The following is a 16232-nucleotide window of genomic DNA, read 5'->3' as shown; positions in this document are numbered from 1 at the left end:
TACACTGCTAAAGAGCAGCAACATGTGATGGAGGATTTTGTGAGCCAAACAGGATTCCTCAGTGCCTTAGGTGCAATAGATTGCACTCACATTGTCATGTGAGGAACTCGTGTAAATGAGTATGTGTATGTTTACAAGAAGAATTTCCATTCAATTAATGCACCACTTATTTGAAATGCTTGTACGGAAATTCTTAACGTCCTTGCAAGATAGACAGGGTTGATGCATGGCTCCTTTATTGTATGCAACTGTGGTGCAGGAAATCGTCTAGAGGCCGGAGCAGGTAGAGAGTCTTATCTTTAAGTTAGGTAAGTTTTTCTTTGTACTTTGCTGCTACTCTACTTTAATTTTCACAGAATAATTATCTCTATACAATCAGGTTACATACTTTATTCTCTAAAGCCATGGCTTCTCACCCCCATAGTGTACTCTGCCGACATTCGAAGAAGCCCACTGTAACACAGCCCATGTCTGTGCCTGGTCGGTAGTGAAGTGCCATACAGGGAAGGTGGCAGTGGATACATCAGGTGGGATACGAGCCAGGCAAGGTGTGCCTGATAATTTTGGACTGTTGTGTTCTGCACAATATCTGCTTGAGCTATGCACTTGAGATGCCAGAAGGAGAAATGCAGATGTACCAGTAGATGCCTTCCAATACCCGCTGACTGGAAACCTGTCACAAAGGTGAACTCAGAACCAGATGCAGAGAGCTTATTGTAGTAATAATAAAATACAAAAACTAACTCGGGAAAACCAGGAAACCAACGAATGGAAGGAACAAAACTGGACACACCAACAAGACATCCACACATGGTCATGGTCAAGACCTAATAAAGAACAAAGGAAACACAATGGTTTATATATTCTGGAGTTAATATGCTAACAAAACACACCTGGACACAATCAGGGAACTAATCAACCAGAAAGCTACAAAGGGCCAAACAAGACTATGGCACAAGAAGCTGGAAAAGAACACAACCACATAAAAAATCCAAATAACAAAAACAAAAGGTACACAACAGGGAACTGTGGTGCCCAGAACGAGGTATGGTCCTTCACATAAGCATATAGGCACCTTCAGCACCATGGAGAGTACCATCAGAGGAGGCCATGACTGGCGCTGGGCTATTAAGTGGGAATGATCAGGACCAGGGATAGCTCCCCTAACACAGGCGTGCACCTTTTCCTATCTAAATGGGAGCCTTGGCTGCACGCTGTTAGACACAACAAACCTCAACCACATAAAAGAGGACAAGGAGGTCTCAGTAAGATAACCACAGCAAGGTGAGCAGACGCAGAGTGCTGGATGTCCCACAGCCCAGATGTTGGACAAGATCCAACAAAGACAAATGCTTGAGGGCAGAGGCTTAGTAGGGACATGAATAGCCTGACCTTCCTTTACTATCCCTCCATCTCTTCTGCCCTCCTTCCAGATGGAGGAATTTGTTGCACCAAGGTCCAGTCCAAGAAGGGAGTAATACCTTAGTGTTTGTTTCCCTATCCCTCCCTCACTTTGAGAATACAGAGCTCCTGTTTTGAGATATATCTACTTTGTTTTGTTTTTGAAATAATTAAAGTTCTGCTCAATACAATTTTTTTTTCGCTCCTTGTTTTTGTGAAAGCAAGCCTGATAGAAAAATGGACCCGTAATTAAATGGATCTGCCAGCAGTATGTCTCCTCCTCACCCAGGGGGATCTGTGGATTGGACCACACCAGTAACTTTTTTCACCTGGGAGTCTGGTGCAAGAGCCGGCACCAATGTCCATCCTAGAGGGCATTCTCGTGGAGTTTGCAGGCATAGAGTGGAGCCCCACTCATCCTCTTACCGCTGAAGTAAATTAAGTGGGCTTGGTTTCCTTAGAGATATTTCTGTAATGTAAAGATATCTGCTCCCAGAGACCCCTATCCCCACTGACCCCATCTGGTCACCTGAACACTGTACCTTGTTTACAATTATTGAACTATTATATATAAAGTGTATATACAGTGAGGAAAATAAGTATTTGAACACCCTGCTATTTTGCAAGTTCTCCCACTTAGAAATCATGGAGGGGTCTGAAATTGTCATCGTAGGTGCATGTCCACTGTGAGAGACATAATCTAAAAAAAAAATCCAGAAATCACAATGTATGATTTTTTAACTATTTATTTGTATGATACAGCTGCAAATAAGTATTTGAACACCTGAGAAAATCAATGTTAATATTTGTTACAGTAGCCTTTGTTTGCAATTACAGAGGTCAAACGTTTCCTGTAGTTTTTCACCAGGTTTGCACACACTGCAGGAGGGATTTTGGCCCTCCTCCACACAGATCTTCTCTAGATCAGTCAGGTTTCTGGCCTGTCGCTGAGAAACACGGAGTTTGAGCTCCTCCAAAGATTCTCTATTGGGTTTAGGTCTGGAGACTGGCTAGGCCACGCCAGAACCTTGATATGCTTCTTACAGAGCCACTCCTTGGTTATCCTGGCTGTGTGCTTCGGGTCATTGTCATGTTGGAAGACCCAGCCTCGACCCATCTTCAATGCTCTAACTGAGGGAAGGAGGTTGTTCCCCAAAATCTCGCAATACATGGCCCCGGCCATCCTCTCCTTAATACAGTGCAGTCGCCCTGTCCCATGTGCAGAAAAACACCCCAAAGCATGATGCTACCACCCCATGCTTCACAGTAGGGATGGTGTTCTTGGGATGGTACTCATCATTCTTCTTCCTCCAAACACGTTTAGTGGAATTATGACCAAAAGTTCTATTTTGGTCTCATCTGACCACATGACTTTCTCCCATGACTCCTCTGGATCATCCAAATGGTCATTGACAAACTTAAGTCGGGCCTGGACATGTGCTGGTTTAAGCAGGGGAACCTTCCGTGCCATGCATGATTTCAAACCATGACGTCTTAGTGTATTACCAACAGTAACCTTGGAAACGGTGGTCCCAGCTCTTTTCAGGTCATTGACCAGCTCCTCCCGTGTAGTTCTGGGCTGATTTCTCACCTTTCTTAGGATCATTGAGACCCCACGAGGTGAGATCTTGCATGGAGCCCCAGTCCGAGGGAGATTGACAGTCATGTTTAGCTTCTTCCATTTTCTAATGATTGCTCCAACAGTGGACCTTTTTCACCAAGCTGCTTGGCAATTTCCCCGTAGCCCTTTCCAGCCTTGTGGAGGTGTACAATTTTGTCTCTAGTGTCTTTGGACAGCTCTTTGGTCTTGGCCATGTTAGTAGTTGGATTCTTACTGATTGTATGGGGTGGACAGGTGTCTTTATGCAGCTAATGACCTCAAACAGGTGCATCTAATTTAGGATAATAAATGGAGTGGAGGTGGACATTTTAAAGGCAGACTAACAGGTCTTTGAGGGTCAGAATTCTAGCTGATAGACAGGTGTTCAAATACTTATTTGCAGCTGTATCATACAAATAAATAGTTAAAAAATCATACATTGTGATTTCTGGATTTTTTTTTTTTAGATTATGTCTCTCACAGTGGACATGCACCTACGATGACAATTTCAGACCCCTCCATGATTTCTAAGTGGGAGAACTTGCAAAATAGCAGGGTGTTCAAATACTTATTTTCCTCACTGTATATATATATATAAAATCTTTTTTTTCCTCATAGATCATTAAAGGTTTGTACTATAAATATACTCAACTATTAAAGGTGGGATTTTTTTTTCTAATGAAAGAGTGCATTTCTTATCTTTGTGATTTTAAAATAATTAAAGGAATCAGAGTATAGCATCAAGTCAGTTAAACTCCTGGGATATCGATCTGGTCAATTTAGTAGCAGAGGGGGTTGTTAATCAGTTTCAGCTGCTTTGGTGTTAGTGAAATTAACAACAGGTGCACTAGATGGGCAACAGTGATTACGTTTACATGGACAACAATACTCTGTTTTTAATACGGTTAAGACAATACTCTGATTAAGAATCTACAATGTAAACAGACACAAATCGAATTAAGACATGGAGTATTCCTATTTTAGTCGCATTATCGAGGTGCAGTACAGACATGTACACACCTTAATCAAACTATTACCATCATGTAGGACTTTTTGCCGCATTTATACAGATATAGTGTTCCTTTAAATTTTTTGAGGAGTGTATTTATGGCTATTTGTTGAATATTTCGAACAATTGAAATCAAAGTTTGCTTGAAATCAAGATGTCTTATGAAAAAAGTTACATTTCAGTTTTATTGTAAAAAGCAAGTTTCCTAAATAGAAAATAACAAAATAAATGAATATTGCCATATCAAAGGTAGAAAATAACCAGCATCTCTTGCAAACAAGATACATTTTAAATTCTGTCATGCGAAAAGAACAAAATAACTTGTATCTTTGTAAATGAATATTATTTTAAATAATGAAATGTGGAAATTAGAAAATAACTGTAGACACATTTTTTAAACTGTAGACATTCTAAACTTTATTGGTGTTAAACAACACGTGTCAGGACCTACTCATTGTCGAAATCATACTCTAGATTTAATACTGTCACATGGAATTGATGTCAGTGGCATTGAAATTTGGATGATATCTCAGATCATTATCTAGTCTCCTGTATATTCCATATAGCTAAAGCTGTAAAGCCAACTCCTTGTTACAAATATGGTAGAACCATTACCTCTACCACAAAAGACTGCTTTATAAATAATCTTCCTGACTTATCTCAGTTCCTCAGCATATCCAATAGCTCAGAACAACTTGATGATGTAACTGAAACTATGGATTCTCTCTTTTCTAGCACTTTAGATGCGGTTGCTCCTTTACACTTAAGGAAGATTTTACGGATAAGAGTCCAACACCGTGGTATAATGAGCACACTCGCGCCCTAAAGAGAGCAGCCCGGAAAATGGAGCGCAGCTGGAGGAAAACTAAATTAGAGGTATTTCGTTTAGCTTGGCGGGAAAGTACCCTATCCTACAGAAAAGCATTAAAAACTGCTAGATCTGATTACTTTTCGTCTCTTCTAGAAGAAAACAAACATAACCCTCGGTATTTATTCAATACAGTAACTAAATTAACGAAAAATCAAGCATCGACAGGTGTTGGCATTTCCCAAGAGCATAGCAGTAATGACTTTATGAACTACTTCACTTCCAAGATCGATACTATCAGAGATAAAATTGTATCCTTGCAGCCGTCAGCTACAGTATCGCATCAGATAGCGCACTATAGATCCCCTGAGGAACAATTCCATTCATTCTCTACTGTGGGAGAGGAAGAATTGTATAAACTTGTTAAATCATCTAAACCAACAACATGTATGTTAGACCCGATTCCATCTAAACTACTAAAAGAGCTGCTTCCAGAAGTCATAGATCCTCTTTTGGCTATTATTAATTCATCATTGTCATTAGGATATGTCCCCAAAACCTTCAAATTGGCTGTTATGAAGCCTCTCATTAAAAAACCACAACTTGACCCCAAAGATCTAGTTAATTACAGACCGATCTCAAATCTCCCTTTTCTGTCAAAGATACTAGAAAAGGTAGTATCCTCACAATTATATTCCTTCCTAGAGAAAAATGATATCTGTGAGGAATTCCAGTCAGGATTTAGACCGTATCATAGTACTGAGACTGCTCTCATTAGAGTTACAAATGACCTGCTTCTATCATCTGATCGTGGTTGTATCTCTTTATTAGTTCTACTGGATCTTAGCGCTGCGTTCGACACTATCGACCACAACATTCTTTTGAATAGACTAGAAAACTTTGTTGGCATTAGTGGAAGCACCTTAGCATGGTTCAAATCGTAATTATCTGACCGCCATCAGTTCGTAGCAGTGAATGAAGAGGTATCATATCGATCACAAGTGCAGTATGGAGTACCTCAAGGCTCAGTACTAGGGCCGTTACTTTTCACGCTTTACATGTTACCCTTGGGAGATATTATCAGGAGACATGGTGTTAGCTTTCACTGTTATGCTGATGATACTCAGCTCTATATTTCTTCGCGGCCTGGTGAAACACACCAAATTGAGAAACTAACGGAATGCATAGTCGATATAAAAAACTGGATGACGAGTAATTTTTTACTGCTAAATTCTGAAAAAACAGAGGTGTTAATTATCGGACCTAAAAACCCCACATGTAATAACTTAGAACATTATCTAACACTTGACGGCTAATCTGTCAATTCTTCTTCATCAGTCAGGAACCTAGGTGTGCTGTTTGATAGCAATCTTTCATTTGAAAGCCATGTTTCTAGCATCTGTAAAACTGCATTTTTTCATCTCAAAAGCATATCTAAATTGCGACCAATGCTCTCAACGTCAAATGCAGAAATGTTAATTCATGCGTTTATGACCTCAAGGTTAGACTATTGTAATGATTTATTGGGTGGTTGTTCTGCACGCTTGATCAACAAACTACAGTTAGTCCAAAATGCAGCAGCTAGAGTCCTTACGAGAACCAGGAAATATGACCATATTAGCCCGGTTCTGTCAACACTGCACTGGCTCCCTATCAAACATCGGATAGATTTTAAAATCTTGTTGATTACTTATAAAGCCCTGAATGGTTTAGCTCCTCAGTACTTGAGCGAGCTCTTATCACATTATAGTCCTCCACGTCCAATGCGTTCTCAAAACTCTGGCCGTTTGATAATACCTAGAATATCAAAATCGACTGCGGGCGGCAGATCCTATTCCTATTTAGCACCCAAACTCTGGAACAATCTACCTAACACTGTTCGGGAGGCAGACACACTCTGTCAGTTTAAATCTAGATTAAAGACCCATCTCTTTAGCCTGGCTTACACATAACACACTAATACGCTTCTATTATTCAAATCCGTTAAAGGATTGTTAGGCTGCATTAATTAGATCAACGGAACCGAACACTACCCATAACACACACGATGTACTCGTTACATCGTAAGTTGAATGGCATCTACGCTAATATTTGTCTGTTTCTTTCCTAGTCTGTTTCTCAGTCCGTATCCGATCAGATGGTGGATCAGCACCAAGAGATGATGTCTACAGCCCTGATCGTCAGCGGAGACCAGGACACCCAGATGACCCCAGAGACATATCCCCAGTGAAAACCTCGATTGAATACAAAAACTAAAAAATATAACAAAATAACTAAAATATAATAAAATACCTAACTACATAATACTACTATTGTTAGAAATTGCAACAAAATTAAAATAGAAATATAAACTTTTGAACTGCGGGTTTCGTCTGGTCAGAGGAGAACTGGCCCCGACTGAGCCTGGTTTCTCCCAAGGTTTTTCTCCATTCTGTCACAGAGGAGTTTTGGTTCCTTGCCGCTGTCGCCCTGGCTTGCTCAGTTGGGGACACTTAATTTCTAGCTATTATCGCCGATTTGATTGCACAGATAATATTTAAACTAAACTGAGCTAGACAATGACATCTCTGAATTCAATAATGAAATGCCTTTAACTGAAAATTTTAAATTGAGTGTTTAATCTTATCATTATACATTACTGACACTCTATCCTCTAATTTGATACTGTTAAGTGCTTTGACACAATCTGTATTGTTAAAAGCGCTATATAAATAAAGGTGACTTGACTTGACTTAAATAATGAATGTAAATAGAAAACTGCTGATTAAGAGAAAGAGCAGGACAGCATCTCAGTGATCACTGATCAGTCACTCTATAGGCATATTTACTCTAGGTTCTTACTGGCCATTCACACAGAACATGTCGTTGTGTCTAAAACCATGAGACGCAACGCTTAGGAATGCTTTTAAAAAGTAAAGCCCAGCGCAAAATGCCTACTCTGCAATGTTGCCTTCAAATACTAAAGTTGCCATACCAACGTGCTACTGTAAACAAAAGCTCCCAATGCTTGCCCTGCCTCCAGGGTCTTCTGTTTTGGAACTGACATTGATGAGTGGCGCTGCTTGTAAAAGTTAAATTCTTTTAGCGTGCCACTCACATGCAAGACGCTGCAAAACACACGAGTGCAACAGTCATACACGTCCATATAGTGCCAACTACACACGCGGTACTATGTTTTTCAGGGGAAAGAGTTAATAGGATTTAAAAAACAAAATAACCATAAACATAAAATTATGTCGATTAGACGTTCTGAATTTCAGTTTCAATTTCTTTTTTCCGATTAATTGTCCAGCCCTACTCCACTGGTTCTGCTCAGCTCTAACTCCCCTTCATCCCAGTTGTTTCAGCCCGGCCTCCTACTCCTATGCAGACTCCATACAATTTTTTAAGCTCCACCTCCACTGATCTCTCCTCAGCTCCTTCTTCAGTGGCACTGCCACACTGCTCGGTTACACCTTGGGCTTCTATGTCTTAAGTGCCATTCTGCGATGTCAACCCCCTTGCTACACCTCGTGCTTCTAAGCCCAGGACTCCGCTACGGTCTTCTGGGTCTCTGGCTGTGCTTTGTCCCTCCTGCCCTCTGGCTCCACCTTGGTCTTCAATCCCACTGGCCCTGTCCCAGCCTGCCAAGCCCCTGTCTCCACCTTGGTCCAGCGGGCCTGCAGTTCCGCCTTGGTTTACTCCATGGCTCCTCCATCCACCTCCTTCTTCCTGGATCTTCATTCCATCGTCTCCTCCCTGGCTACTCCCTTCATTGTATGGCCCTCCACTCCTCCATGGACTGTTTTATTATTTAGGGACCATTCTGTCTTTGCTGCCCCCCAACCTTTTTTACAGCCTGCACTACACATTGCCAGGTCACAAACTTTGTTTTGTGTCAGAGCTCACTGGAGAAGCTCCCAAAAAAGGTGAAGCTGGATCACGTATGATTCGTGCGAACATAGATGCATTTAGGTAGATCGGGGTGCATTCCCTTTAAAAACAAACATAATCCACTGCATCTTCAGCGGCTCAGATGTCTGGAGTAAATGACGACTGCTATGTTCATTATTACATCCAACAACAAAACACCTCAATTGTTAAGAAGACAATCTTGTCTACACCTGCTCCGGGGTCGAAACAATGGCGGACTGTACAGCTCACTCAGGGCAGATCTGTGCTTAAACGTCATTGTCAGTCAACAATCGTGGGAGGGGGCTGTGCAAAACGACGTCACTCTGCCAAAAATCTCAGAACAACCTGATCTGAGAAAGTGATAATTATTATTGGGGATTTTAAAAAAAGCACTGGGTGGATTTTTATCATTATAGGGTGGATGTGTACACACACTGCTAGCACAGATTTATGTTCAAAAAACATGTAAAAGTGAATTTTGCATCTGATGACCCCTTTAAGGCAGAGATCTGAAACCATTTAGCTGTGCATAATTTTAAAATCATTTTCAATTTATAGATTTCACAATTTCACATCTGAAAGAGAGGCGTAAGCACGTGTTTTGTTGTTGTTGTTGTTTTTGTGAGAATTTTCTCTGAATTGCACTTATGCAAAATTCTATATTATATAGTTATATAAATTATAATAATATTAGATTAAATGTAGAATGGTTTTCACAAAACACTTTATAAATGAGGCTCTAGGTTTTCTATCTGTTTGAACAGTGGTCAGTTCATGTTTTGTGTCAGTCTGTGTTGAGGCACATGCTAGCTAAATGGCAGTCATCTGTAGCATAGTCTCGCGTAGCCAGACCTTCAGACTGACGGCTCCATGGCAGATTTCATTGGCCAAGGCCCGTTGAGGCCATTAGGCCATTTGACCGACATATCAAACTACCAATTATAGTTTGTTTTGTTCAGTGTCATGTTTCAATAACAGACCGTTGTGTAAAACTATTGGATGTATTTTAAAGATTCTATGCTGCAAACTTTAAATATTTCACATACTTTTGAAAATCCAGCGTTTAGTTGATCCTGATAAGCGCTCGTCGTCACAGTTGTAAACACGTTGTCTATTTCTTCTATCGTGAGGGGTTTTGGTGTCACGGCATCTTTGTTTCCAGATGGAATAGTAAATAACGCAACACACACTTCTCCCAGGAATCCTGTATAATTCAACCAATCCAATGACGACTTCGAAACTCCTAAAGTGTTTCCACTTTTGTGTGCCATATGCATCAGACGTTCAGCCAGCGGTCCGTGGGCATGACGTCTGAGACTGAGACTACCTGTAGCATGGTGCTGTGGTAGAGAGTTCCCATAGCGTCAGTTGCTGACACAGCATTGAGTGAACCTATAAATGGGAACACCTTGGTTGCGTATGTAACACTGGTTCCCTGAATAATGGTACGTAGCCTGCCATACTCCTTCATTTCTGCTTAATTCATCAAAAGCTCTTAGGAGCGATGACTTCCTTATGAAACACTTGTGGTGCAGTGCCTCAAGGGGCTGCGTATGTGTAAGTCATTGAACTTCTGTGTTTCTCTATGGGTTGCAGACAGTTGTTGCAATCATTGTGTTTTTCACCTTTTTGGATGGGTTGGGTCACATTTCTAAGTTCATATGTTCTATCTTTACGTAAATATTTGCATCATCAACCACTGTCATATAAAAGCATTCTTCGTCTACAGTATCCATTTTTGCTGTGCCTCTGCACATGTTTTTGTCTTTCTTAATCATTTCTTAATCCATAGACACTTCAATCTTTCACAATATATCCTTCTAACAGCTTTCATCAGAAAACACTTTCAAGAACTGCATTTGTGATTGTGTTATACAGTACATTTGTAGTTGCAATTTAATAGGAGTTTCTCCTTTAGCTGCATCTGACAGACCCACCACCCATTGTACAGGATGGTGTTGGATAAGTCATTTTTCAATAAAGTGCAGACAGAAAAACATGACAATCAAGCACTTCCTGTCTTCTATGTGGGGATTTTCATGGGATATCTATCACAAAGCCTCCACTTACGGAAAACATTTCAAAAATTACAATCCATAAAAATGAATGACCATGTATATAAGCCCAAAACAAAGGCATCGTAAAGCTACAGCAATGAGGAAATAAGAAGCATAGGCCTCACCTCATCTTCAGGTTGCCTGGCTGTGGTTGTCCATCATAGATGGAGACAATGTCAAAGTCCTCCTCCAGAGCGAAGGTATGAAATGACAACTGTATCCTGTTTCGCTCTCCGGTGACTATGATCCACGTACAGTTGGCATAGTTAGGGTAGCCATGGGGAAAGCCAGGACTCTCTATAGTTCCATTGAGACCTTGTACCAAGCCGCCACAAGTTTGACCTAGGGACACAAAAAACAAGAAGATAGTGACTTCCATCTGTCATTGCATTATTTTACATTTTACATTATATGTTTTTGAAACAGTTCTGCATTTGCAAACTCTTTCAAACTCTTCAGTTGTAGTATTAACTAATAAAATGTATGTCAATGCATTCTAGAAGTTATACGTACAGTATATGTACAGTATAAGCACCTAGTATCCTCAGTGACCTTCAAGGGCACAAAATGTGTACTGGAATCCACCACTGTCTTCATGTAAAGGTCATAGAAATGCTATGTTTTACAGCTATTCTCAATCTTTCCTAAATGAGACAAGCATAACTTTAGTAAGTGTAAGAGTAAATTTATGCTCGTGAGAGGGTCAGTTTGTGTAAGTACGGCAGTTTTTGGATGTTGTGTCAAGAATGACATGCAGGAACAATTACCAAAAGCTCTTGCAGCAACCATAATACAGCACAAGTTGATGGATGAAGTACCTGAAAGCCTCACTAAAGCAAAAGTGCAGATATCTTACCAGAAAATGGTGGAAGTTGAAGTCAGCATTTAGAATATTATTTGAGTAAAAGTTTGTAGTATGTGGCATTTATTGTACTTAAGTATGAAAAGTATTTTGTAATATTAAACATATTTAAGTATTGAAAGTAAAAGTACAAGTAAAAGCAAAATAGAAAAGGAGCAAATAAACATTAAAAATGTTTATACACAGTTTGAGTAGCAAAACTGTGTTCAGTTTTAACTCTTCCATTTTGTATCTTTTGGTAAGCATAAGAGGCACTTCATCTTGTACTTTCTTTCATTCAAACATAAGAAAACAGTCTGCATCTGAAGTGGCATTTAAATGTTTTTACACAGTTTAATGTAGCTCAGAGGTGGACATGGATGCATTTAACCTGCAGTAAATCCATAAATAATCATTAATCACAATCATGTGCCTTCTTAATACAAGGTGACATTTGACTCAAAGTGATTTACAGGGGCATTTTCTTTTCACCTTTCTTTTTACCAGTGTTTCCTCTAGGATTTTTTCCAGCTGTGGTGGCAGGACTATTTCCCATGGACCATGCCCCCTCCCCACCCAAGATTCACGCGCACTTACAATTGAACTTATTTTAACTAAATAAGTAAATAGTAAATAATAAAATAAGAACAAATAAATTAATTACAATCAATAGCACAAACAATATCAATAACAAGATACAAATTAAATTATTAGCACTTAGTTTTTTTCATTTAGGTCTAACTATAATTTATTCAACTGTAAAATAACACTGGATAGTCTTCAATGTATAATGAAAGACAGCAGCAGGTTTATTTAGGCTGCTGTCTCTTTAAGACCTCATGCATGGATCTAATATGTTACACATGGCTCTATGCTTACTTTTCTTTTTAGGAGCGCCCTCCTAATTAAAAAAAAAAAAATTAGGAGCACCTTCTAATCAATAATCAAAAATTCTGATCAAAAATTTGCCTTCCTAATACGAGGTGACATTTGACTCCTTAAAGTGACTTACAGGGGTATTTTCCTTTTACCTTTGCAATGGCATCATTTTCATCTTTGTCAAATTCAAAAATGTATGGTTATAAGCTTTTAAAAATTTCTATTTAAAACAATATAATAAGTAGAATAAGACAAATAAGTTACCAATCATATGAAATTAGTATTAATAAAAAATTGAATAAAAAAAATTATAGAAAATTAAATTAAAGAAAATTAAATCCGCGGTCTTGCAAGCACTTGTTTGCACATGAGCAAATGTGTTTTTTGTTTTTTACTTGCAAGCGCCAGACCCCCAGACCATTCATCAAACCTGCTTGCTTTGTTTGTGTTCTTCCGACTTTATTTTGTATGCTTCGAAGAAATTTATCAGAGTAAAAGTTTAGGCTACATTTTAGTTAGAAAACGAAGTGGAGTAAAAGTGAAAGTTGATAGAAATTTAAAAACTCAAGTAAAATACAGATACTCCCAAAAAAAAAAACCAAAAAACATAAGTACTGTAAACGAAGTAGGATATTATTAGCCTATTTTGTTACATTACACCACTGAGCATTATAATAATAATAATAATAACATTTAACCATTCCAAGACAGAGATACTGTGAGCCCTCAATTATACCTCTTTAAAAGCCACAATTCAGTGTGAAATTTTTGGTTGATTTTTATTTTTTATTTTTTATTTTTTATTTTTTATGCGACTATTGATTTGAGTTTATTTATGTCTGGACAGTATTTTTTTTTTCCCCCCATGATCATTATTCAAAGTTGTGTTGTTGTTATTGTTGTTTTTCTTTTTGTTTGTTTGTTTTAATTTTTAAACAGAATGGTGATTATTTTCACTGCAAAACTGAGACTGGGATGTTCCTTGACGGCACAATTATTCCATGCTTGGTAATCATCTTTACAATATGCTGATGGATTTATACCTGAATAATAGCAAACTTAAAAGTGGAAGTTGCATTGTGATGTACTGTAAAAAAAATAAAAAAATAAAAATAATAATATATAAAAAAATCAATACACTTATTGCAGTTATCTGAAGCATGCACAGCTGAGTGCCAGCTGCTTCCCACTTGACTAAATCGCAGATGCGCAGTGCATTCTCAGGAACAATAAAAAGCAGTCCACTAGTTGTTTGCACAGATAGATACAGTTTTTGCTGATTGCACACTTTGTCATGCCATTATAACAAATACACTCTTGATCATTACATATTATTAATACATTAAAATGATAAACAAGTATGCCGTCTGCTGTATTTCTCATAGGGGCTTGTACAGTGCAAAATAACACTGTCCTAGCCGTTTGCTGAAAATATAGTCTCCTCAGGCCATCCAAGGTATATATAAATTTGTTTCTTCATTGGAAAAGATTCTGAGAAATTTACCATTACATCACTTGTTCACTAATGCAGTGAATATGTGTCATCAGAATCCACAATAATGGACACAACTCAGTGTTTGTAATAAATTCATTATTAAGACGTTTTTACTTCAAATTGTTGTTTTCAGCTAAAATATGAATCCATTATCCATAGCATTGCTTTCTCCAGTGGGAAAGTCATCTCGCCTGAATCAGAAGAGCAATATACACAGACCAAGCATCATTTAGAAAGTGAAAACACTTCTGAACAGTTCTGTACAAATATGTTGGAAATTTTTAATGTGAGAGGACAACAGGGGATAGATGGTTTAAACTCAAAGCGCTTTAAAGATGAATGTGCAGATTGTGTGGATTATTATGATGCTTTTATGATGCTTTTATTTGATGTTTAGATTCTCAATATCTGACGGCGCCCATTCAATGCAGAGGATCCACTGGTGAGCAAGATGTAATGTAATGTCCAAATCTATACCGATGAAGAAACAAACTCATCTACTTCTTGGAAGGCCTGGTGAGTACATTTTCTTCAAATTTTCACATTTTGGAAAAGGGTTGCATGATCTGATTAGTCTTGGGTTTAGCGTAAAACAACATGAATGTATGGATAGCAGTTCAGGCTGGTGATGGTGGTGGTGTAACTGTATGGGGAATATTTTCTTGACACACGTTGAATGGAAGTGATCATCCCTATCCCCTTGGAGTGGGGACTTTGGAGTGAACAGGGCACGTGCGTGCCATTATGTAGTCGTATGGAATGCACTTGGCAAAGGGAGAGTCGTAATTTCCTCATTATCTTCAGCTGGGATGTTCCCGTGACAACACAGCACGGTGTCTGTTTTAATGGCATAAATGTGTTTTTATTGTTGTTAGCATAACTGTTGCAAATGAACATACATTTTATATTTTAAAGTGATGGCTACTTCCAGAAGGATAACTCACCGTGTAAAAAAGTTAAAATCATCTCAAACTAGTTTCTTGTGCATGATCATGAGTTCAATAAATTCAAATGGCCTGCACAGTCAGTAGATCTCAGTGCAATAGAGCACCCAGTGATGTGGTAGAACAGGAGATTTGCATCATGGATGTCAGGCCGACAAATCTGCAGCAAAATGTGATGCAACACTTACCAAAATCTCTGAGGAATGTTTCTAGCACCTTGTTGAATTTATGTCAAGAAGAATTAAGACAGTTCTAAAGGCAAAAAGAGGTCCAACCTGGTACTAACAAGTCGTACTAGATAAAGTGGCTGGTGAGTGTAGATTTTAAATGATTATGTGATCTGATTATGCAATATGATTATGGTCACATGACATGTTCAGCTTTAAAGACGTGCACTTCCTTGATGTGTTGACTAACATACTAATGCACATGTTAAGTATAATTTTAACTTTAATATGCCCTTTGCTATTACATTTAAAATTAATATATTATACAAATACTAACTTGAAACTTCCTCATTACAAATGTGTAATTACAAATATATTTTAAATAGCATACACATTTCAAAGGAAATTACTAAATTAATTTCTAATACATTTTCATTTAATTGTAAGTGTCTGAAAACATTATTCAGTTCACATTTAAGTATATTATTTTAAAGTGTATTAGTTCCAAAATAAGCACTATTTTGGAAAGTATGCTAAAGTGTCATTCGTTTTCACAAAGTCAAACCTTGAACAATCTACCCTCAAATAAACAACATGTATTAATGCTGGCTTAACTATTTTGATCTTTACCCTCCAACCACCTGGCTATATTCTGGTATGTAATGCCACTTTCCATATCCAAAGTAAGAAGTACATGTATTAGATATGTATATACTGTTAAATATGCCTGTTAATTAAGTTTATGCCATCAGATATTATATTATTAGTGTAGAATGTGTTATGCATATCTGCCACAGCTAGTGAGCACAATGCTGTCAGCCCTGCTGGTTTAGCTCAGAGCAAAAAACACCAGCCCAAAATCCATTCTCTTTTTAATGAGGTAATTTATCATTTAGCAGCATGGGTTAGGGGACAAAAGTTTTATAGCCTTATCATTATACGTTACATTACTTTTTCATACAAAGATGTGTTTTGAAGTTTCAAACACAAGAACGTGCCTTGGTCAATAAAAATTACTTGTAATGTTTTGTTTTTTTAGTTCTATTACTCCTACCTTTATCCATGGCAACAACTGTTAAACTGAGCTCCGAACACTTGAATGAATTCAAGTTAAAAAATAAAATAAAATCAAAGCAA

At 38.2% G+C, this 16232-nt stretch overlaps 1 protein-coding gene across 1 annotated transcript in view; it reads right to left on the bottom strand.

Moving 5' to 3' along the window:
* The window catches only part of csmd1a (CUB and Sushi multiple domains 1a), a 170266-nt gene extending 158100 nt beyond the window's left edge, over positions 1 to 12166 (bottom strand). The window contains exons 1-2 of the mRNA XM_058796439.1: positions 12103 to 12166; positions 10895 to 11111 (exon numbers count right to left, since the gene is read on the bottom strand). Of these exons, the coding sequence (XP_058652422.1) occupies positions 10895 to 11111; positions 12103 to 12166 (281 nt within the window). The remainder of the gene's footprint in view (positions 1 to 10894; positions 11112 to 12102) is intronic.
* Positions 12167 to 16232: the final 4066 nt, after the last annotated feature.

Source organism: Onychostoma macrolepis, chromosome 13 (assembly GCF_012432095.1).
Source record: "Onychostoma macrolepis isolate SWU-2019 chromosome 13, ASM1243209v1, whole genome shotgun sequence".
Taxonomy (NCBI): Eukaryota; Metazoa; Chordata; class Actinopteri; order Cypriniformes; family Cyprinidae; genus Onychostoma; species Onychostoma macrolepis.
Note: the sequence above shows the minus strand (reverse complement) of the source record. Positions and strands in the feature narration are given on the sequence as shown.